Raw genomic sequence first — 24,923 nt, forward strand, 5'->3', positions numbered from 1 at the left:
GTTGGAAAGCCCCAAAATATTTGGAGATTAAACAACACATTCTAAATACCACATAGGCAAAAGACTCCAGAGAAAATAAAAAATATTCTGAACCAAGTGAAAATGAAAATACGTTTCATCAAAATTTGTGGGATGCAGTGATAGCAGTACTGAAAGGGAAACTTATAGCATTAAATGCATATATTGGAAAAAAGAAAGGTCTAAAATCAATATTCTAAGTTTTCATCTTAGGAAACTAGAAAAAGGAGAGAAACTTAAATTTAAAATGACCAGAAGAAAAGAAATAATACAATTAGAGCATCAATCAGTAAAATTGAAATTAGGAAAACAATAGAGAAAATTCACTAAATCAAAAGCTGGTTCTTTAAAAAGATCAATAAGATTGATAAACCTCTAGCCAAGCTAACTGAAAGAAACCCAGATGCCTCAGAACATGAGGTTTTTCTGTGTGAAGGATGGTTTTGAGATCCCCTCATATAAAAAGACCAGTTCTCCTGGAACTTTGAATTCAGTTCTCCTGAGAATTCAATCTGATGAAAGCTAGATTAGTTTTAAAGTATAGTGCTATTTGCTGACATGTCATCTGTCTTTATGTATTTAATCCTAAAAACTTCCACATGTCCTGAAAGATCTTAAAAATGATGTATATTTTCATGCTGGTTCATTGCATTTGTTCATCCTTTAATGGCAAACTGGACTGCATCTGCACTATGTCAGTTATCTAGATAAAAATGAAAAAAAATGTTCAGAAAGTTCTAAATATTCAAACGATTGAGTCATTCTGCAAATATTTAATGAGTGCCTACTTTATTCGAGGCATTATGCTGCCTGGGAATCCTGCGGACATTAAAGGCTATATATGGAAGATTTGAAATGAGGGGGTGTAAGGGTTGCAGGAGGAGACCGCAGGAGGGAAAGATGGTTTCAGTCTAGAAGGGGAGTCAGAGGTAGTGTATTTTCACGGAAGAGACATTTTTGTTAAAGCTGTGTCTTGTTATAAACTTACGATTTAGTTTGTTAGTGCCATCAAGTCAATTCCGACTCCTACGGACGCTGTGTTCAGCACAGCTGAGCCCTGCCTGGTGTTTCTGAGCCATCCTCTCCACCTTCCGGTGCCATAGCAGACAGTGCTCCACTGTTATTCATAGTTTTCATGACCAATTTTTTCAGAAGTGGGTGGCCAGGTCCTTCTTCCTAGTCTGTCTTAGTCTGGAAGCTCTGCTGAAATCTATCCACCATGGGTGACCCTGCATACCAGTGGCATAGCTTTAGGCATCACAGCAATACACACACAGCCTCCACATTATGACAACCGACAGATGGGTGGTGGTGTTCCCTCACTGGGAAACGAACCCGGGCTGTGGTGGTGAGGGTCCTGAATCTTAACCACTAGACCATCAGGGCTGGCTATTTAGTTGAGCCATAGAAAAGGAAGATATCCTAGGGGTTGAGAAGGACATGGACAGTGTGCTGGGGGAGGGTTAAGACTTGCTCCAGGAAGAGCAACTGGTCTAGTTTTCACTGGAACAAAGAACTCCCATAGAAGAAAGGTGACAGGTAAGCTTGGGGTGGCCTCTGGAGGGCCTGAAACCTGGCTAGGAAATTTGAACTCTATTGGTTGACAATGCAATGTAATTGAAGGTTTAGATCAAGGGGTGAGGTGACCAGAATATACTGTGAGAAGATTCCTCTGGAGGTGGATGCGAGAATGGCTAGAGCCAGGAAGGATGAATTAAGCTCAGGTTTGAGCATGAACGAAGGCCGGCTTAGGATGATGGTAAAGAACATAGGAAGGATGGGAGTACTGGCTGCCATCATGTGGGCCAAACATCCAAATCAAGCGCCTTGGCCTGGTGCAGCCCTTGTTGACTCTACTGTACCTGGCTAGACTGTGAGCCTGCAATAAATGTATAATCGTGGATTTAATTTCCTAGTGTGCACCTGTGTCGTCCATAAGCGCTGCCATCATCTAATTGTTACAGCTTGCACTTGCCAAAACAATATTAACAAAGTGGATTCAAAGGTAAGAGGATAAGCGGTTTGCTAATTAAGTGTCTGCATGTGCTCTTTCTCTCTGCCTCTTTTTCTCCCTCCCTCCCCCTCCCTCCTCCCTTCCACACTCATGCCAGTGGTGGTATCAGAATTGAGATTTCTCTCCTTATGTTATGGCATTTGTATCTCTGTCCTTGTGTAGAATGTCCTCGAGATGAGCCTGTTAGTGCTCAGCTGGGTGTGAGCTCTGGGGATCACTTCTGCCCATTTGGAGAGAGCCTTGGAGGAGTGAGAGATCCCTGAGTTTGGCATCACGTGACCGGAATTTGAATGCGGGATCCAGCCTCCGCTAGCTAGCTTCTCTCTTGGCCTCAGTCTTAAAATGGGATCCATGCTTCCCTCACAAAGTTTTTGTGAGAGATAAACAAGATAGAATTGATGTGACAAGTATGTTGTTAACTGCAAACTGCGCTTCCTAAATAAGGTGGCTGCTGGCCTCCCCCAGCCTCTCGGGAGATTTCAGGGAGGACGTCCATCTGTACATAAACGCTTGAACTTCACTCTCGCCCCTTGCATCGAGTTCAGCTGAGGCAGGCCTGCATTCTCAGTTCTGAGGGTGGAAAGCAGACGGAGTATTGCTGACAGTTAGCAGTGGATTGACAGATGCATTGAAAAGTCTGACTCTGGACCCCAGTGGTTCTTCACAGTGGGCATGGAGGATTGCTAAAGGGTGCACAGAGAGGTGTGTGTACTTTTATGAAAGAGGCCAGAAAAGTTTCAAGAGGAGTAAGAACTGCCCCACTCCTTGTCATGTGTGGGTCTGTTGTTATTACTTCAAAATTGTGACATAGACCATAGAGCATATACCTAGTCTAGTTATTTGCTGGAAATGGTATGTGAAATTACACTTGATTTTAGCCAAAAGGTCAAGAAGCAATTGTGTGTGAGATTAAAGGAAACCCATGCACTCAGATATCAGAATGCAAATGCCAGGCAAAGGCTGGAAGGGCTGAATAAGATGCTACGTGAATGTCACTTTGGAATGGATTCCTTCTGTGGTTCCATGCTCTCTGGGTGCCACTTTCTTCCACAAACCCCCAACCCCCGTGACACAATTTCTGGAAGAGCTTATGATAGCAAGTGTATGTAGTCTATAAAAGACCTGTTTAATCCTGAAGTTAAAAGGTTCTGGGAAATGGACATGGCTTGGCAAGGAGAGAAATACAGCCTCAATATAAAAGATGAAGTGAAAATTTTAATTTCTATCGATCTGCCAAAAGGTGAACAATCTAATGCACACCACACATTTCTGTCCAGTCTTGTTCATTAGAAAGTGTGCTTAGTCTGCTTAGTAAGGCCTGAGGAATTAATCGTGGCGGTAGCAATGAAATAATATACCCGGCTCAGGGGTCAGAGTAACACTTTGCTTTTGGTGGGCTCCTATTTTACGAAAGATGTTGGTGTGATTTTTAGCTCTTCCTATTTCCTTTTTTACAGGTTGCTGAACAGAGGTTCGGAATCAACATCCCACACAAGTTCAGCATCCACAACTACAAAGTGCCAACGTTCTGTGATCACTGTGGCTCCCTGCTCTGGGGGATAATGCGACAAGGACTTCAGTGTAAAAGTGAGATGCTGGGGTGCTGGGTACCCACTTCTTCATGAGAACAGCATGCCATGAGCTTTTGGAATTCTCTAGGTTCAGGATCTGACCTAGGACTAATGGCGTCAGATCCTTTGTAAATTAACGTCTTAGTGGTTCTATAATTTTACGTTCCTTGTCAGGCGTGTAAAGAGAGTTACATCTGATCCACAGATTTCCTAACCATAGAATATTAAGTCAGTTGTTAATTTAGTGTTCTATCTAGCTGGCTATCATCTATTTAGTGCTGAGTACAGACTAGTCACTGTGTATTTTAATAGGTATTTGCAAGAGGAAAAAAATGGGATCTTGGTCAGAAATGGAAGATGGTAAGGTGGCCAAAAGAGAAGTTTGGGTTATGAGTAAGAACTGGCAGGAGGGTAGGTCTGATGAGCTCACCAGAAATAAGCAGGAATTGAGTTGTGAAAGCATAACTCGAGCTGCCTGGTCTTCTTGAGGGGCACTGTGATGGAGATCGGAGGGGTTGTTGGAGTGAAGGACATTGGGGCTTTGGCCGTGAGCTTGCCCTTCACTAACTGTCCCCAGTGGAGCCCCAGCTTGGAGCTTTTGCCTCAGCAAAGGGTCTGAGGTTGAGGGACAATCCCTGTTCTGCTAAGAGTTGGGGAGCTCTTGGCCTTGAGTCATCTCCCACTGAGCGTTGCTGTAACATCCTGGCTGGGGTTAGTCATGGGGTGCACTGTCCCCTGTTGGAATACATGTGAATTTCATCCTGAAGACTTAGACACATCCTGAGTCACTGAGGCAGACAGAGTTCACGTCAGTGCAACTGCACAACTTTCATTGACTGCCTGGACTTACCAAGCCTGCTTCTGTCAACAAAAAGGAACAAGTCCCTTGTTTTTAAGAAGGACAAATTCTTTTCTCTCTCCAGAACACCATTTAATCATTCTTTTTTTATATAACCAAAATGGCAGCCAGCTCATGTGTAGCTTTGGTTTGGCACTGCTTGATCATGAGCTGAATGGTCTCACCTGTGTGTGGGTTTCCAGCATGAAAGTCACTTTCTGCTCTTCTATGGTTGTGGCTGACATGTAGGGCCGTGCATGGGGTCATCTGCATTGTTCTTATCCCTGGTGGCCCTGAAGGTAGCACATCTGCCATGATCTGGCTCCTATAATTTTTGCTTTTATGTCACATGGTGGTTTTGAAGGGCCACTGCAGGCTTGTGTATCTCCATACCTGCTTTCCTGAGAGAGATGGATTTCCCCTGAAGCTAATGAAGCTTAAGCCAAGGGCCCCTCCCTTGCAAGGGCACCTTCCAGAGCTCTCCACTTGATTAGGTATTCTTTTTTTTAAAGAGAGTACCTAAATTACATAAATTCAGGCCCCACAAAACCTGGATCTTCTCATGTTTCCAAAGATGGATTGATACTCCAGAAACAGGAATTCATTGCTTGCTGCTTCATCTCTGCCTCCCGTCAGCAAGGCCCATGTAAAGAAACCGTATCAGAACTTTCTTTCTGCTGATTAAACCTCGGGTCCGTCATCGTCCCAGGACGGCTTCCTGTGCACCAGAAGCTGTGCTTGCTTCACTCTCCTCTTCCAACTGCCATTTACTTTGACCTTTAAAAAAGTTGCTTTTCTTCCCCCATGAAGCAGTTAGAACCACAGGCTGCGCTGAGAACCACAGCCCCACAGGATGCCGTGCTCTGTGCTGTGAGGGCTACCCAACCACAACAATACTCAGAAAGAAAGCTTTACTCAAAGGTTGTTCTCTCAGAAACACCATTTCCATCCTGTCTGAAGAGCAATCTCTGTGTAGCATGTAGACTGCTACCTTTTGTGGAGAGAGCGAAGGGAAAGCATGAAGTCAGTTGGCCTGACTCCTTGTTATTTCTCTGACTGGGGACTGTCACTGCGATGAACATTTTGAGCTCTCTGTTGAATCGTGCTATTAAGTCGACAGGGACTGTTACAGATGATTGAGATGAATGCCTTTCATCAAGTCAGGGAGAAAAAAGTGTAGTTGAAATTTATTATTCTTCTCTATGCCGGGCTTTCTGCTTCTGCACAAAACAGAATTAGATAAAATGTCAGGGATTATTACGAGTGTAAGTTTAATTTTATGAGAAGATGGCATTGTTCAGCCTGTCCAATTCCTCTGTCGCAATCTTCCAGGTTATTAAAGTTCTCCTTCACAGCACACGTTGACTTGGCTCCTCTCTGAATGTGGATTGTCCTCTCTTCTTCCCTTCAGTATGTAAAATGAATGTACACATTCGGTGTCAGGCGAACGTGGCTCCTAACTGTGGGGTGAACGCGGTGGAGCTCGCCAAGACTCTGGCTGGGATGGGCCTCCAGCCTGGAAATATTTCTCCAACCTCGGTAAGCTTTGCTTTTTTCACCTATTGTCCTTTAGAAGTTGTTTTGTTGTGGTAAGCCCGGACTGGCGCATGTGACGTAAACGGCGTAAAGTTCCTATCTCCGCAAACACAACGAACAGATTCATTGCGTTTTAAAAGAGCATTTTGTTTCACAAATGAGATTCTATATACAATTATATGACAGGAAATATTGAGTGTGCAGATATAGCAAGAAGCAGAGGAAGGATCTTTTTTTAAAAAGTCAGCTTCCTGATGAGGAGCCTGAAATCCAGGGGCCTGGGTCTGCTCATGGCTGGGCCCCAGGAGCGCAGTTGGCCAGTAGCTGTGGGCCTCCACTTCCTCTGCTCTGAAGAGCTTGAGCCTGAAGCTCTCTGAGGCTCTCTGCAGCCTTGGAATCCAGCAGTTCTGCAGTTTTTGTTTATGGATTGTGAATTTATCTCTCGAGTTCAGTGATGACGGGAGTTCCTTCCTCTGAGCTCTCGGGTTGGGTGGAGTTGTGTCAGTTGCCGTAGACATGTTTTGTCTTGCAACCTCCCTGAGTGACCTCCACCTGCTGGCGTGTTGTCCATTAGAGCCTCGGCCACTTCCCAGGCCCGTGTCCTACTGCTGCCTTCCTGGCCGGGGTCTGCAGAGAGCTGGGAAAGAGCCATGGCTATGACTGTGATTTCTGAAAGGTGTAGCTTGATGGCCAGGTCAGGAAAACCCTAGACTTAACTGCTGAGTATCTCTGGGTGCTTAGGAAGGAAAATGCAATCATTGTTAGGTTCTTGGTTATCCAGAAAATGTCAGCACCAACCACCCCATTTCGTTTTTACTGAAAGGATGCCTGGTAGGTCAGGGACTTGACTGACATTGTGTGTCTTGATTTCAGGAAGGCATTGGCAGAGTCCCTCAAAGTGTGTCTTGTGGATAAGACAGTCAGGATGCTAATACCATGAGGGAGATTGCTAATGCACAGGACGGCTGTTCCTGAAGAGTGTAGATAAAGGATTTCAGCCCACACCAGGGCTTCTAAAATATGATGGGAGTAAGATAGACCATGTGGCACCTCTAGGAATGGGCACTGCCACTTGTCATTTGTCATTTGAACCAAGTATCTTTAATATTATGATATTTAATAGTGGGAAAACCAAAACTACCTGTTATTTGACAGTACAACATTAAAAAGAGACGGAGAATCCTTAGTCTGTCAAAAGAGAAGAATGGGTTAAAAAAAATTGAGACACTGGCCTAGAGTTTTCTAGCCAGTGCTAGCCCAACCAGGGGAAGTATTTAAGTAGAGGAAGTGAAATTCAAACTGGTGAAATTTTTCTATCTTTGGAAAATTTATGATCAGAAATCTGGAGGAGAAACTGTTAAAACAATTGGGTTTTTAAGATGATCTATGTTATGTCTGGCTCTCGCTGTGCTACTGGGTTGAGAAGGTCAAATCCTTTTAGTTTCAGGCTTTTGCACAGTTGTTTATTGCAAACATCGCTTAGAAGTTGCCCCAGATAAGCTTTTTTTTAGCTCTAAAATAGGTCAAAAAGCTCCAGGATGTTAGACTTTTGATCTGTTGTTTAGTGGTAGCTTGTATCATAAATGTCCCAAGGTGGACATCTGCAAGTCATCCTGCCTTGGTGGCACCCTCACTGTGATGGGCTTGTGTCAGCAGCGTGGAGCTGGAGAACCACCGAGGCCACGCTGACGGCTGGTTCGGTGTGCTGAGACTGGAGCTCTCGTTGTGCTGGTGGTCAGCCTTCCTAGGGGGCAAGTGGACCATGTATCAGAAGTCGTCTAAAGTAACACGTTGGCCCAAAGAATTCCATTTCCAGAAAGTTATCTTAAGAAAAAGGATGAGGATGATCATGATGATGACAACACAGCTCGTGTTTATGGAATGTGCCAGGCACGGATCAAAGTGCTTTATGTGCGTCTATTCATTTGCTCCACATAATAACTCATGTGGCAGGTGCTGTAACATCCCCTTTGTTTAGAAGAGGGAGCTGAGGCACAGAGAGGATGGGTAGGGAATTGCCCAAGGTCACTGGGTTAGGGTGCAGAGCTGTGATTTGAACTTAGGCAGCCTGCTTAAGAGCCTAGGCTCTGAATCACCCTGCTTTGAAGATTTGAATGGAAGTACATTCACTGTGGTGTTTGTTATACTAGGAAAAATGGGAGAGAACCTATATTTCCAATAGCATGGGAATTAGTGAATAAATTGTGATATATACATGAAATGGAATATTGGACAGCCCTTAAAACTCATGTTCTTGAAGTATATTTAAAGATACGGAAAATATACATGACAAAATGTTAAATAAAAATGTGTTGTGAAACAATTTTCTTATATTTTTAAAAATTAATGTGTGAAGACAGATGTGTACATATGTGTAATTGTTTTTAGATTTTTTTGAGGGGGGCTGGTGAGATTATAGGTATTTTAAATTTTATCCTTCATACTTTTCTTCATTGTTCCAATTTTTACATTAATTTTTATTTCTCTTATATAATTTAAAATATTGTATAAATAACGTTGCTTCATTCGTTCACATCCTGGTGTGGAGTGGTACTTGATCCTCTGAGCAAACGTGAAAGCTGTTCTTTGTAGGGAGTGGACACCAGGGGGCGCTCTTGGAATCTGACCGCCTGTAGAAAGCCACCCAAGAAACTGGCCGGACCAGACTCGGGCGTTTGTGTTTCTATACACTCCCATTTGAGCACAAACTAAAACTCGGTGGCTTAGATATATTTTTAAATGATTCTCTCCCAAATACAGTAAGCACAGATCAGGAGCTGGTGCCGAGGTAGTTTTGATCAGCAGAACCTGATCATATGTCAAGCTGAACTGATCTTTGCCCTCACGTTGTATTGAGTGTTGAGGCTGCAAGTAAGGTCTTCTCCATTCATAAATGCTTCGTGCCCGCACTGTGACTTCTGACTCAATGTATTCCTACTCTTCTCTGCAGAAGCTTGTTTCCAGAACGACTCTAAGACGACAGGGAAAGGAGAGCATCAAAGAAGGAAATGGCATTGGGGTTAATTCTTCCAACCGACTTGGTATCGACAACTTTGAGTTCATCCGAGTGTTGGGGAAGGGGAGCTTTGGGAAGGTGAGTCTTGGCTGTAACTGTTTGGGTTGCAGTAAGCCCATTATGGGTACGTTGTTTGTGTGTACGTTTGTGCATGTGTGTATGTTGCTTGTGTGTGCATGTATGTACACACTCACATTTCCCATGCGCCATTCCTTCCCTTTCTGCCCCGTGTGTCCCACACCCTAGGAACCACAAGAGTTCTCATGCTCAGGCTCTCTCCTGCTTTGCCATAGGTGATGCTTGCAAGAATAAAAGAAACAGGAGACCTCTATGCTGTGAAGATTCTGAAGAAGGACGTGATCCTGCAGGACGATGACGTGGAATGCACGATGACGGAGAAGAGGATCCTGTCCTTGGCCCGCAATCACCCCTTCCTCACTCAGCTGTTCTGCTGCTTTCAGACCCCTGTAAGTATGACTCACAGTCGTGCCTCGACAGCCTCCTTTCTTTTTCTTTTGTTTTTTTTTTGTGAGGAAGCCCTGAGCTAACATCTGCTGCCAATCCTCCTCTTTTTGCTGAGGAAGACTGGCACTGAGCTAACATCTGTGTCCATCTTCTTCTACTTTATATGTGGGACGCCTACTACAGCATGGCTTGCCAAGCGGTGCTATGTCTGCACCCGCGATCCAAACCGGCAAACCCTGGGCCACCGAAGCGGAACATGCGCACTTAACCGCGGCGCCACCGGGCCGACCCCAGCCTCCATTCTTAAACAGTTGAGACAATAAGATGTTGAAGGTTTAGTACAGTAGAGTCTCAGAAACTTGTGGGGGATGAGCTCCCACAGTAGGGCCATATGAAGGTACCAGGGACTTCTAATGACCTCTGGGAGAAAGTCAAAACCAGTGAACTACCCGCTTCCTTTCCTGCTGTCCCAGAGAAGGGTCACTTTGAGGGCTGTGTGTCCTATGTCTGAAACGTCTTCATACATAAGTCTTCTCTAGCAGAGTGAAGGTTCCAGAAGTCTAAGAGCAGAGTAAGTGTCATGGGCTGCTTATCTGGGAGACTTTGGCTTTGGCTCTGCTCCAAAATACTGGTCTGGTTCTGAACCCCAGGTTCAGACCAGGCTGGGCCCACGTGGGCGCCATGATTTGTGATGTCCAGGGCATTGCTCCTGGCCTCAATCAGGCACCCTCTGCTTGATTCCATTGACTGATCCTGGGATTTGAGTCGTCTACCCTGTGATGGGGTGCCGTTGGCAATGCTTTTGGCTGCAGTTAACAGAGTACCTGGCCTACAGTGGTTCATGCAATAAACAGAAAGGATGAGTTTAGTTCATGAGTATAAGCTTTTTTCTTGAGAAGTCTGGTGGAAGCAGCATTAGGGTTGGATTAGCTGCCCAGTGACATCAGGCGTCTCTTCCCCTTGGCATCTCAAGTTATTTGCCACAGCCCTAAACATCACAGCATCCAAAGCAGGAAGGATGGGGCAGAGGCACAAGGCCTTCATGGGCCACTATCCTTTTATCAGGAAGAGACAAATCTTTCCCAGACTTGAGTCCCCTTAGCTGCAAGGGAGGCTGGAAGAGCAAATACCTAGCCACCAAAGCTGGTTTATCATGATTGCCTTCCACCAACCTTGTAATAATGTAATGTAATATAATAATATATCTTGGAGATTGTTTCATATTTGTGCACACCTAGCTGCCACATCCCCTGGGGCAGGGTACTCTGCTGCCCGTTTTGTATGGGGCTGAGAACCGGGCTTCTGTTGTCAGTGAAGAGGGAAGATGGCTCCTGAGAGGGTACCAAGAGGGCATGCCACAGATGTTTCAGAGTCTTCTCACTGTCAGAAGACATTCTGGGAGAGTGGATCAGGGCACCCCACCTGGCCTGGGGATGCTGCAGTGTATTTCCAGGGCAAGTAACAGCTAAGCTGGGACCATAAGGGTGAGTTAGAGTTAGTTAGGCAAAGAGAATGAAGGCAAATATGCCAGATAGGATAACAGCACCTGCATGGGTCCAGCAGTAAGCGAGAGTGTGAGGTTTGACTAAAGCTCACCTGCATGAAGGATGGAGGGTGAGGCCCAGGGGCCTAGTGAGAACCAAGGCTCCAGAAGTGAGCCGAGCCAGGGCCAGGCTGTGAAGGGTCATGTAGGCTGTGTTAAGGAGCTTCGATTTTAGTCCTAAGAACAAATGGAGAACATTTAAGCAGAGGAATGATGTATCAGTTTGCCTTTTTTAAGTATAAAAAAACTAAGTTTTTGCAGTAGGTAATGTAAGTGTCCTCTAAATATCCATATCCTTTCTTTGAAAGAGACTAGTTCCAAGTGTACCCTTTCAGAGAAGATTTGCACGTAAAAGCATATGCACATTCCACATATATGCACCCATATTTATTTTTTAAAAACACAAATGATAGCATAATTTGCCCACCATTCTACATCTTATTATTTTTTTAGGAGAAAACTCCAAAATGGCTTTATTGAGGGAGTAAATTTCTCTAATCCATCTTGCAAAATTTACACATTTTTTTTCATTGAGGTATAATTGACAAATAACATATTTCAGGCGTTCAACATAATGAGTTGATATTTACATATACTGAGAAATGTTCACCACAATGTTAACATCTGTTACCATACTTATTTACACAATTTTTTTTCTTGTTATGAGAACTTTTCAGATCTCCTCTCAGCGACTTTCAAATATGCAATACAGTACTATTAACTATAGTCACCATGCTGTACATTACCATAGACCTTATTTTTTTTGAAAAACATAATACTATGTCTTGGAGATTGTTTCCTATTTGTATATACCTAGCTGCCTCACTTTTCAATGGCTGCGTAGTACTTCATTTTAAGAACATGACATGATTTCTTTAACTTGTTTCCTATTGCCACATGTTTAGGTTGTACCTGGACTTTTGTTTCAAAGGTACAGTGAGTCCTTTTGCACTGCTATCTTTACAATGCCTGCGTTATTATTTCTATGTGATACACTACTGTAAGTGGTATCGCTTGGTCACAGGTATATCATGCACACTTTGGACTGAGTCCACTTGGCCTTCTCCCCCATAGTGGTTAGAGAGAGCTAACTCTTTATCACCTGTACACCAGGCACTGTTCTGAGTGCTTTATGAGTATTATCTCCTTTAAATCCTTACAGTAACCGTGTCGAGTAAATTCTGTTAGCGTCACTCCTATTTTACAGATGAGGAAACTGAGGCACAAAGACATTTAGCTTCCACGTGGCAGAGGTTTTGACAGCAGGCCGTCTGACTGCAGAGCCCAAGCTCTTAGCACTGGCTTGCTGCCTTTCTAAATTCACACTCCCAAGCCATGTGTGAGAAGCCTGTTTCCCCCACGCTCCCATCCTGGCATGCTGTCTATCATTCTGATGATCGGAGAGATTAAAAAACTAGTATCTTTGAGGTTCTAATTTTCATTTCTCTGACTGTGAGTGAGGCTGAGCATTCGTCTATGTTTAGAGGTCGCTTGTGTTCAAATCTGTGCTGGGAAGAACACATGCGCAGCCTGGAGAATGGGTGGAGCAGGGAGGACTGGAAGTGGGGAGACAGGAGGTGTATTAAAGAGGATGCACAGTATGCACTCCCATGCATATTGGAAGGAGCTGGGGACTCAGCTGATAGCTTCTTGGGCCACAGCCCCCCCTGTACTCCTTCCGCCTTGAGACCACACCCTCCTTCCCTCATGGTCTGTGGCTCCAGGAGCCGGGGAGCCTGCACCGGTCTGCCCCTGTTGCCCGTGATTCTCTGCGTCCCCTCTCCAGGGTCCATGTTCCTTTGGAGCGCTAGTTCTTCCTGGCCTCCACTGCCCCCTGGAGTAGCCCTGAAACTCAGTTTCCTATACTTTGTACTTGGCCTGCATGGAGCCCTTCCCCCGCCTCATCCAGCTGTTTTCTCCAGGAGGTGACAGCTCAGTCTTGAGAACACCCTTGTGAAGAAGGCGTGACTGATGGATGGCCCGGGTTTCATGCTCCCGCCTCCTGCTCACACCATGAATCAAAGGGCGAGGCAGGGCTCCGCTCCGCTATCTCTCAGGGCCTGCACCAAAGAGCAGATGGTTTCCTGTGACGTTAGGCTAGACAATCTCAACTGGCTGATAACCTTTGAGTCAGACAGTCACCTGGCATTTACTGAACCTAGTCTGGTCGTGCAGTGGCTGTTTCAAGTTACTCTAATGAACAAATAAATAAATGTCTCCTACCCAACTCCAGGGGGCTTCACCTACAAAAGGAAATGCCGGGGTTTCCTTAGAAGCGGTCAGAAGTCTCACCAACAGTTAGATCGTGTTGTGGTAGAGTAGCACAAGAAATAAACCTGGAACAGACTGGGAGCCCAATGAATATAGCATATACAATGTGGAATTTTCCAGGAAAATATATGAATTATACAATACACCAAAATGTCAGCGGCCACACAGGATCTCCACAGTGTTCCGCAGGTGGTGTGTTTTTCCTAGTGACAGTTTCTTATGTGGCCACAAGGTGGCAGTCGTTACCGCAAGGTGATTTTTATTTCTCCACCAGAGAGCTAGGAACTGACGTTGGGGCTTAAAATTTGTGTTTGCTGTGAATTATCTCCAGAGCAGAGGATAAAGGGAATTTCTCCTGCCTTAAGTCTAGATGATAAATGAAGTAGTGGGAACCAACTTCAAAGAATCAAGTGAGTTTTTCTCATGCTGAGATAGATAAACAATTTTCAATTTGCTGTAGTTTTTGCTTTCTCTCGGATTTGCAAGGTATCAGACTCCACAGTATGCCTGGCATTTGCTGTCTCTGCATCTGTCAGAAATCCTCAGTGACTATCCCCATTCGCTGTTGAAAAGCTAACTATAAAGAACAGAAAATGTTAGTTACTATGAGAAATTACAGGAGGTAAATTATGATTTTTTAGCACTTGTTTGGCAGGCCATGGCCTCTAAAATGAGATGCTAATCAGCGTGTAAGGCTGAAGTGTAACAGTCTCCCTGAAGAACTGAGAAGTGAGCCGAGGCGAGGTGTTGGAGTTGTTCCCCAGCTGTCTGTGAAATCTTTCATTGTGAAGACCCTTCTGGAAAGGAAGCAACTTGCTGAGGGTCCCTTAGACTGTGAGTTCATCTCTGGGCCAGGCTGGCTCTGGAGCCCGGGTTCTGTGCTCTGACCCGTCAGTCTACATGTTGTCTTATACAACATTATGTCGATTCAGCATCTACTTCAGCACCTCTTGTCTGCCCTGGCTCCCCTCTAACCTGCTGGTATGGAAGCAGCATTGCCCTTGGAAACGGAAGACCTGAGTTCTTCCACCTTTGATTTCCTCTGTCTGAACCACTGGAGACGACCTTAAAATTCTCACTGTTAAGATGAGAGCATGGTTCAGACGAGGACAAAAGAGAGAATGCAGAAACGCTTCGGACACACGCAGCCCTGTTCTCAGGTGGGCAGACTCACTGTGACTGCTCTGATGACCACCTCCTTCCCCGCACCAGAGAGAAATGTCCTGGGACTTCCCAGTGGCCAGCACGGACAGCATCGGGAGGGTCTAGTCAACACCCAAAAATAAGATTTAGAAGCTTTTGTTCTTGGCAAAAAGAAAAAGATAAGCAAATCTCAAATATTAGATAATTTATCAAGCTTCCTATGTTGAATTATGAGCCCGTAAATTATTGCCCCCAATTCTTTCATAAGAACACATATTGCTTTCAAGTATATCATTAAATTGGCATCCTCATACATTTCTGATAGTGTTATAAATCCTAATAGTTTGTGAATAATTTGATAGTCTGTATCAAGACTCACAAAAATGTTTATACTCTTGGATCTGTTGATTTTATTTCTGATAATCTAGCCTAAGAAAACCACGTAAAGAATAAAACCAGTCTTATACATAAATATGTTTAATTTTCAGGGTATTATTTATAATAGGGAAATATTGGAAACAAGCATTCAGCAATAGGAGTTTACTTAAGTAAGATACTATCTGATGAAGATTTGCAGCCAGTAAAGAGATAATTGAATATTAAACAGTTAGATGATTATGTGTCAGACACTGTCATAAGCACCTAACATGTATTATTTATTACATGCAGTTCTCATAACAGCCTGTAAGGTAGGTACAATTATTATTTTCATTTTGCTGAGCGGTAACTGAGGAGTTCAATCCCTTGCCCCAAATCCAATACAGTAAATTGTGGAACTCGGAGGTTAGAGTCCAGGAAATAATGCCGAATTTCTCACGATTCGTGGCATGTATCCATATCAGGTTCTGCCCAAGACAGTGAATTGGCAAACCTGGCCCCTCCTCCAAAAAAAGACTGGAAGGAAATGATGCCAATAAACTATCAGGGACTGTATGAGGGTAGTGAAGTTGGGGGTGATTTTTTTTCTGTTTACCAGTTTTGGTAACGTGATGATACTCCTTTAACCATGGCGGTGGGAGGAGTGGGCATGAAGTCAGGGAGGGCGGAGGCCGGGGTGCGGGCCTGGCCGCCTCCCCCACTCCTTCGGGTAAAGCCCCCTCCTCCATCTTGATCAGTGACTGCGCTGGAATCCGGGTCCGCCCCGAACCGTGCTCTCCCAGGAGCCCTCCCCTCGGCCGCAGAGGAGGAACAAAGGGGCGGAGCGGCCCGGAGGGGCGGCCGCGCGGCCTTTGTCCAGAGGCCCGCTCCCTGAGGCCCCATGTGGCAAACAAGACGCCCGGCCCGGGCCCCAGAGCCCCTAGGCAGCGGCCCGGCCGGTGCGAGAGGAGGGCCCCGTCCTCTCGGGAACGCCCGAGTTCGCCTCTGCCGGCCGCTGCCCTCGGGTGGGCCCGCACGCCCGGCCCCCCTCTGCAGGGCCGGCCCAGCGCTCCCGCCTCCCGCCCGCCGGAGGCCCTTCTCAGGCGGAGGCCTCAGGGTGTCCGCCTACCGGGCCGTCCGCAGAGCGGGATGCCTCGGGGTCCCGGCAGGGCCAGAGCTTTCCACACGGAGCCACTCAAATGTTGGTCAACAAAGCAGAAGTCCTACTTCCGAAGGTTAGGGTGCCTAGGAATCTTGGGGCCTGGATGCTGTCAGCTTACAGAACTGGTGCGCCGTGGTATCAGTATACTGAAGTCACACTTAAAATATGTGATGAAAATCACTTGGCAACCTGAGCTCATGGGAACATTCTTTTCTCTGTATTATTTTCTCTATTGCTGTTGTATTGAATATTAGCAAAGGAGTGTATGTGCACACGCGTGTGCGTGTGTATGAGAGAGACAGGCAGCGAGAAAGTCGTGTGGCCCTGAAGTGAATCTTTCAGAATTTCATCAGGCAGGTGACGGTGCTGCAGCCTTCAGTGTGAGAGCTCCGAGCTCTGCTTCGGACTCAACTAGTAGCCCCCTGTCTTTAGGAAGGTCCCCTGCCTTTGGTTTTTCCCAGGTAAGCACCTCCACTTAAATCTGCGTTCTCCCCTGGTGGACCTGTTGGCAGAGATGCCTCTGGAGAGTGCGACCCGCCCCCGCCCCCCAGCCCGGTCCAGCCCTGTCTGTGCTCCAGCCCTCAGCCCCCTTTCCCTTTCCTGAGGGTTTAGTGGGCGTTTGTCTGCTGAGCTGCTACCAGTGGCCGGCCTGGGCAAGGAGGAGGCGCACTTGGCCCATGGAGCAGAGTGAGCCCTGTGCTCTGAGTCACAGGGACATCCCAGACTAGGGGAGGAGGCACAGCGATGGGGAGTTAGGGGAGGAGAGGGGGAGTGCAGCCAGAAGGGCTGGAAGGAGGAGCGTTCTGAAGAGGCCTCTATTGATGCCTTAGGATAGCTCATTGCTTCCTGGACCCCAAATGGTATCAGCTTTGCAGAAGGGATGGGTGAAGAGTGAATTCGCAGCAGCAGCTACTATTCCTTGAGATCCTGGTGCGTGTTCTAGGTGCTTATATTCATTACCAATGTCTACACAACTGCATTGTCTATATAAATGCATTTTGGCATTCTATAAATATCTGGAAACTGAGGTCCAGAGAGTTAGGTAACTTGCCCCAGATCACACAGCAAGCAAGAGTCAGACCATGGGTTCTTAACCAGGTCATGCAGCTTAATCATCTATGATTTCATCCATTTATTTATTATTTCGTCCATTTATCCATAATCATCTATTATTTCATCCATTTCCTTTATGCCACAAATAAGAAGAGTGTTATTAGGCAGGAATAAAGGCAGTTTTTCACAATATATAGCTTTGCGGCCTTTTGTGAAATACCAAAGGATATTTCCTCTTATCTGTTTGGAGCTACGTTTCCTCCTTTCCCTGAGCAGTGACCGCCACAAACACGATTGGTTTGCTTATGGGTCATTTGTTGTAATTTGCCTTTGGCTCAGATCAAAATAGAAAATGTGCCAGAACATGGTGTTTCCCAGTTGGGCATGTTCCCAACTTATTAGCGGTGTTCCATCTGGGGACAGAATGCACATAGGCTATCATCAGGCCCTGGATTTCCGGGGTGGTGGGGGGGTATTTAGGACCTTTGCTTCTGTCCTCTCAGGCTCCCAGGCTCTTTGACTTTCTGTGGCTAAACAGGGCCGTGAGAATGAATGGGAAGTAGGAGAGCCTGAAGGTCCCTCTGTTCCTTTGGCGCACTCTGTCTGGGGAGAACTGCCAGGATACTTGGTGTGACAAAGGGGCTGGGAAAGGTTGGTGTATTTTTCAGTTTGAGATTGTTCAGTTGTAACTGGCCTTGTTGTCGCTGGCCATGGTCATCATTGATGACCTAGAGATCACATAGGCCGACCACCCCGAGTTTGCTAAGATGGTTCATGGATTGTGTGTGATTTCCTTTGATGTATCTGAGACTTGCCAGGGTCAGCTCTGGCCCTGTGTTTCCTGAGGACTGACGGAGCCTTGTGATGAGAGGGCCTGGTCGTGGTTTTCCCTGACCGTGACTGGGAACCTGCCAGACCGTAGATACTCAACAGGGCCCTGTAGGGAAGCTCTGGGCTGGAAGTGCCAGGACTGGCTCCAGAGATGAAAATGCAATGGGCTTTCTGCCAAATAGTTTAGTGAAAATCCAACAGTCTAGGATCACACTGGTTGAGTGCCAGGCAAAAGAAACAGTCCTTCAATCCTCAGTCTAGCTGGGAAGAGAAAATTAATACACGTGGAACAGCAGTGGACAGTAGGCAGCACGGAGTAAACGCATCGTTATACTACAAAAGGGAAGGGAGTTGAAAATGAACACCAAACTCTGCATGCAGTCTTTCCTCAGAAGTGCAATCAGAATGCCTATGAGACTAGCAAACCAAGTACATCTGAGCTCTAAGCAGCACCTCAGGGCGGCCTGCAGGTGTTTCCCTGAGAAGTTGGGTTGACTCCTGCCGTGACTGACTGGGATACTCAGGTCAGGGCCTGACGCTACACCTGTGAGTGGCTAGAGTAGGTCCACCCCACCCTGAAGACAGAATTGGGCAGTGTAAATACCCAACTGCTCTGGGTGGAAACCATAGAGTGTGATATATTCTGGTTTTGAAATACTTGAATTTTCCATAATTACTTCATCGCTGGTAAGATCCCAGCTGTGTCTGTCTCTTCTAGGCCCCAGAGCTATCCGGGGCCTCTCACGACAGAATCAGCCCTGTCAGGATAAACTTAGCCCACTTGGAAGTACAGAGAAGAGCCCACTGGCAGGTGAGGATAGAAGGTGTCATTCCTTCAGCCAGTGCAGCTGAGTGCCTTCAAGGTGTGGCTCCGCTCTAAGCCCTGAGGACACAGCCAGGGAAAAAAAACAGAGAGGAGTCCCCACCCTTGGGGAGCAGGTGTTGTCTCGGGGCCTTCATGGCCTGAACAGGCTGTGCATAATGTAGAATTGGCTAGGGACCCTTTGTGGCCGGCAGTTCCTGGGTCGCTGTTTAGGACAGGCTCAGAGCAGCCATCTGCTTAGGAGGAGAGGCTAGGGGCCTTGTCCTGAAGCTGCATTTGCATATGAAGCGCACCTTTGCTTTTATGTGGGTGCAGTGAATTTAGGCCCTGATGGAGATTATTGCGGGGAGGAGGTGCTGCCTCTGCTTGGTGGTAGTTCTGTGGCACCACTGGGCTTGGGGGCCCAAAGCGGGAGACATCATGGGAAGAGCAGCAACCCAGCTCACTTCCCTTGTTCACCATCGCTATTTGTACAATTGTGCTCGTCCTGCTGGGGAGACTGGTGTCTTCACTGGCACCCCCTGCACGAGGCTTTGGGGACACCACTCCTCCCCCCATATTAACCCATGTGCCATCAAGACTGACTGCTCTTGTGCAAGGTGCCTCCTCCTACCTTCCTTTGTCAGCTAATACCTTGCAGACCCTGCCCACCCCACTGGAGGGCTTTGGCATGCCCTGTCTTCCCTTCAGGGCCACCCAGGGAGTTCCTGTTACCTTTCTGTGTGAGGCATCCAACTTGTAGTTTATTTGTACAGTAAAAGAACCCCTGTACTTCGAGCTCACTCCTACCCACTTCTTTAGGATGGTCTGTGATGATTTATCGCTTAGGCGTTACGAAGGGAGTCTTGGAACTCTTCCCAGAGTCTCTTAATTCCATTCTCATGGTGTGTGATATTTTAAACATAAAAATGATGTAATATATAATTCCCAACCAAAACAAAAGGGGAAAGCCCTTCCAGTAAAACGCCAACCCCTCCCCCCATACGTGTTTTTCCCTTTCTGTGCCATAGACCATGGGAAGTGCCTTCATCTGCTGCCTTGTTCTTCTTCCTCTCCCCTCACCTCCTCACTCCCAGGGAGCACTGAGCCATGGTTTCCTTGTGAAGTGGGAATGAGCCTGTGCCTGCAACAAGCCCAGACCTCCTAAACTGGGTCTACCTACCAGTGGTGAAAGGCGGTTCAAGATGACTTAGACACTACCAGTAAAGTAGGGAACAGATATGGCAGAGTGGACCTAGGGACTGGATGAAGCTTTTCTTCTGGAAGCCTGTAGAACTGAGGGCCTGCTCTTAACTTGGTTTGTCTCTCCTTACTTGGGCTTCAGGGCAGATCTGAAGCAGAAAATTCCCTTCCACCTGGCTCAGAACTTCATCCCCCACCACCTTGACCTTCACCAACAGGTTAGTTTTAATAATCAAATGGCTGGTGAATTTTTAACCTTTCCAGTAAAAAAAGTTCACTTACATGCATAGTGCAGTCTCATTTGCCCACAGCTAACATTGGGGTGGGATAATCCTTTGTTCTGGGGGGCTGTGCTGTGCGTTGCAGGATTGGCAGCATCCTGGCCTCTACTCACTACGTACCAGTAACACCTACCTAGTTGTAGCAACCAAAAATGGCTCGAGACACTGTCAAATATCCCTGGGGGGAAGAACCTCCTTGGTTGAAAACCACAGGCTTGCATACATGGCAGCTGGGCAGTCCTGCATGAGAGAAGTCACATGGATGAGATCACTTGACTTTTCACAGGGGCTGTAGTGAAACGTGTCAGACCTCCCTTATAAAATTATAAGCGTTATCATTTTTTTCCCTGAGTTTGTAGACGGCACAGTTCCTGTTTGAGGCTCCCAACAGCTATCAGTGGCTGCACTGTGGCATTTGCCGGGACTGGGGCCCTGGGCGGGGGAGGAGACAGCGGAAGCCTGCGGGGTCTGTTGAATGTGAGCGAGGCTTAGCAGTTCAGAACAGTGAAGCTTGCTGTGATAAGGGAGAATTATTGGAGCCTGGGGGCATGTAGGGAGCAAAAGATTAGCTCGATGAGCATATATTTAAAATGGCTTATGTTTAAAAACAGGCTGTTGAAATAGCACCATTTCTCTTGTTTTGGCGTTTAATGATTATACTCTCACTTTACCATCAAGGCGTTGAATCAGTGGCGTTTTATGAAAATCATTGTCTCCACCCTGAATGTAAAAGGGCGCCTATCTGTGAGTCAGATTCCCATCCCAAGTGTGATGACTGGATTTTACAAACAGAGATAATCAAAGCTTTAAGAGACATTTCTCAACCAGCATAGAAAAATGTGCTGGTAGCAACACAAGTGTGCTTTGGGGAAAAGCAATCTTGCTGTTTTCTTTCTTTTGTTTGCCGTACATGGAAATGTCATTTCAGCTTAAAGATACAGATACTTTAGATGCTATCTTCCAAACTAGGGTCTCTAAATATTGAAAGTAGACCCTACCCACTAGAGACATGGGCTCTTTCTACATTGAATGGTAATGTTTTATCGGTCTTGCATTTTTAATTGAATTCAGTAAGTGTTTACTGAGCACACATTATGTGCCAGGGACTGAAGACATGGAAGAACAAAATGTGGACCTGCCCTCTAGTGCTTTCAGTCGAGTCATCCTAAACACAGATGCTTATAGCAATGTGTGACAGAGAGAAGTCATAGCTTGGTCCTGGGAGGTTGGAAGGGCCTTCCAAGGAGGGGCTGTCTGAGCTGTGTTTTGAGGATGACTAGGAGCCCTACAGCCCAGGGAGGGGAACGGGCCTCCCAGACAGAGGTGACAATGGTGCAAAGGCACAGAAGATTAAAATTGTATGATGTGCCCAGGAAACCCCAGATAACTTGATGTGGCAGGATTGCAGGAGAGGAAATGTGGGGAGTGAAGAAGCAGCAAGTCATAATGGGTCTGACATCCTTTGCTAAGGAGCTTAGACTCGAGCATGGAGGTGAAAGGAGCTGGCAGAGGATTTCACATCAGGAAGCAACTTAAGATTTGCATTTTGGGGCGCACTCTCTGGTGGCTGTCTGCAGAGGGAGGAGATGGGGACAGCAGGCCTAGTAAGGACGCTGAACCAGTGGCCTGTTGGACTGGCCTGCTGCACAGCAGCGGTCACAGGTGTGGAGTCAAGGGAACACTGAGGAGGTGGAATTGATAGGACTCTTTAGGGTAAGAGGGTGAGATGAGTGGCCAGAGCTCTGGCCTGTTGGGAGCCTAGAGAAATGGAGTGGAATGGGCTCACCTTGCAGGAAATCCGGTGGTAAGAGTTCGTTGTTCAGAGACACAGTTCAGATGGGATTAGATTTGGTATCATCAGTGTTTTCTTGGTATAGTAGAACCTGTAATTTAAAATATGTTAGTAGGTGTTTACAGATGGAGAAGAGAGGAGAGCTAAAGAGGGATTTCTAAGTGAGAGTGGAGAAAGGTGAAAGAAAGGAAAAGAATCAGAAGGAAGTGGTTTCATAGGAGGAGCAAAGTGCCGAGATGAAGTCAGTTCCCCAGAGGACTCAGGGCTATCCGTTGGATCTGAGACGAGGTTGTAGTGTCACCATCCTGGTCACTGCTCTCATCCTGGGGGTTTGAAGGGCCCATGTGAACTCAGTTTAGCCAGCTGAAGCTTCTCTACAGAGTTAACATAAGATCCTCTCCCCTGGGTAAACCTTTTGAGCTAGTTCTGATTCCTTTGCCTCTCATCTGATGAGAGCCCCGCCTCTTTTACGTGGGTCTCCCTACCTTTATAGTAAGGTCTGCATCGTTCTTCTTCAGTGGACAGTGGAGATCAGTGTTTTGCCCGTATTGCAGAAAGGGTTTGGGAAGACACTGGGGGGAGTCGTTTGAAGTTCCACAGCCAGAGTAGCACATAAATTCAAAACAGCATGTGGAAAGCCATTCCAAAGGGAAACCTGAGCGAGCACCCCAACGCTGGAGAGAGCAAGAGGGGACAGACTCTCGGCCAGCAGGGTCCCAGGCACCTGGAGGCAGATGTGGAATATTTTTGGCCGGATTCGCTACTTCTCTAACTGGGCAAAATGTTTAATCAGACAACTGTAACCCGGAATTGCCTCCCGTGAGGCAGAAATGTCTAATTCATCCAGAAATCAGAGGGAAAGATGAAATCTTGGCTTCTTTGAGAGACTGAAGAGTTTGGGAAACTCTGTCATGAAAAATGATCTAAATAAGTGAAATAGCATTTTTACTCTTTATCCTATACCCCTAGACAAACTAAATCCACTAGTATCTTCAATAGACCTGCTTCTATTTGGTGCTTAAACCAAAATCTTTATAAAGAAAATTGTGTTATGTGGAATAACGATTTAAAAGAATCCTATTATGCATACTTTTAAGTGACTAAACCTTTTTTTAAAAAGCTAATAATCACCTAAGATATTTCCTTTGTGAATCTAAATTCAGAATTTAGATTTGTGAAGTTAATTCAGAATTAAAACACCATGTCCAGTTAGCAATAATCTGCTCTAAAGAGATGTCTATTTTTCCAGGCTAGTAAAAATGATCTTTATCATAGCATTTTGACTAGACTATTAATACCATGTCCTCTTATTTCCATCAACTTCATCAGAAGTCCAGCTAAATGTAGGACTTCACAGAAATGGCATTGGGATTAAAATGCAACTGTTAAAATATTACAGTTTTGAGGACTAAGTATATCAGAAAATATTGTGAAATTTAAGTGAAAAATGAAGGGTATGTTTTTAGTTTTCTCTTTTTCTCTTCTTTAGACATGCTATAGAGTGTTAAGTATAGTTAGGACATAAGGGGAAAATCAAATCTAGTTAAAATTACCTTGTAAATGTCTTATCTCCCCTGAAAGCTCTAGTTCTTTGGATTCTAAAAGCCATAAAGAGTTTTGTTTCTTCTTGCTTTTGGACTTCTCTCTCTCAGTGTCAGGATTAGAGCGATTTTATTTTCATCTTCTTTATTTTTTCCTCCATTTTCCATGTATTTACTTTGTAATTACATTTGAACTATGAACATGTAATTACTTTTATAAACAGAGAAAAACCAAAGCTTTATAAACAAAGGGAAATGAGGGGGCTGGCCCCGTGGCCGAGTGGTTAAGTTTGCGCGCTCTGCTGCAGGCAGCCCAGTGTTTCGTTGGTTCGAATCCTGGGCGCGGACATAGCACTGCTCATCAAACCATGCTGAGGCAGCATCCCACATACCACAACTAGAAGGACCCACAACGAAGAATATACAACTATGTACCGGGGGGCTTTGGAGAGAAAAAGGAAAAAAAATAAAATCTTAAAAAAACAAAACAAAAAAAACCCAAAGGGAAATGAAGCGGCATCCTCCACAGTATTTTAACTACAGGCAGAGTACTTCTCTCCTTTGCACGTTCCTTCCATAAAGTGAATGGATAAAACTAATCTTGGAAGTTTGCTCCAACTTTTCTAATATTCTAGTTTAAATTTTATCAGGAAACAAAAATGGCCTCCTGCCATGTCAGGTCCTTACTTACCATAGTCTGGGCATTGTGCTTGGTGGTGTTAGAGATGCATCATTTGGCATCTGGGCTCGCCTTCAAAGGTTTCAGGTCCTCCACAGAAAGGAAGACCAAGTGTACAAAGCCTGCATGGCCCAGCTCAGTGATGCTGGGTGAGACATGTGGACCTTCGGCGGCTCCCCAGGAAGAGAGGGCTGGGCTCCACCTTTGCTAGATCCCTGATCATGTTTGCTGCTTATTTATGCTTTAAAAGCCTCCTGGCCCAGATGTTTCACGGCATGTTAAACTGCGAGTTCGATTGCCTCCCTGTTTCCCTGGTCTGGGGTATATGCCTGAAGCATTGTTGAATTTCATTACAAGAGATGGCCATCATGTGTCCAGTTTCCCAGGAAAACACTTGTTCTCTGTAAAGGCCTGTGTGTCCTTCCAGGTTTGAAATGCAAGGTCTTAAAGGCTGGTGATATTGGAGACATAGTTCACTTTCCCAAAAACTAAGTCTCTGAGCTCAGACAGGATGTCTCATGCCCCTGGGCTTGACAGAGGGTTTGCTGGCTGATTGAATTAACTTCTGATATCTTCTGGGCTGCGCAAAATGATGTCAAAAAAAGAAAAGAAAAATGAAGCCATTTGATTCCCTCTCCTTGTTTCTTCCTTGAAGCTTTTGTAATTGTTCTTAATGTGGTTAAATTCTGGTTGTTTCCAGTTCAGACATGGTGCAATCTGATTTCCTCATGAGGGTACTTTTCCACTGTGACCTCCTTGACGTCAGTAACTGTTTCCTGTTGATCTGAACTCCCTGTTCACCCTGTA

The 24,923-nt window shown here is 45.7% G+C and overlaps 1 protein-coding gene across 1 annotated transcript in view; it reads left to right on the forward strand.

The window, feature by feature from the left end:
* The window catches only part of PRKCH (protein kinase C eta), a 213,011-nt gene that overhangs the window by 117,882 nt on the left and 70,206 nt on the right, over window positions 1–24,923 (forward strand). Inside the window, exons 5-9 of the mRNA XM_008529606.2 lie at window positions 1,935–2,023; window positions 3,490–3,619; window positions 5,853–5,980; window positions 8,928–9,071; window positions 9,287–9,460. Of these exons, the coding sequence (XP_008527828.1) occupies window positions 1,935–2,023; window positions 3,490–3,619; window positions 5,853–5,980; window positions 8,928–9,071; window positions 9,287–9,460 (665 nt within the window). The remainder of the gene's footprint in view (window positions 1–1,934; window positions 2,024–3,489; window positions 3,620–5,852; window positions 5,981–8,927; window positions 9,072–9,286; window positions 9,461–24,923) is intronic.

Source organism: Equus przewalskii, chromosome 25 (assembly GCF_037783145.1).
Source record: "Equus przewalskii isolate Varuska chromosome 25, EquPr2, whole genome shotgun sequence".
Classification (NCBI taxonomy): Eukaryota; Metazoa; Chordata; class Mammalia; order Perissodactyla; family Equidae; genus Equus; species Equus przewalskii.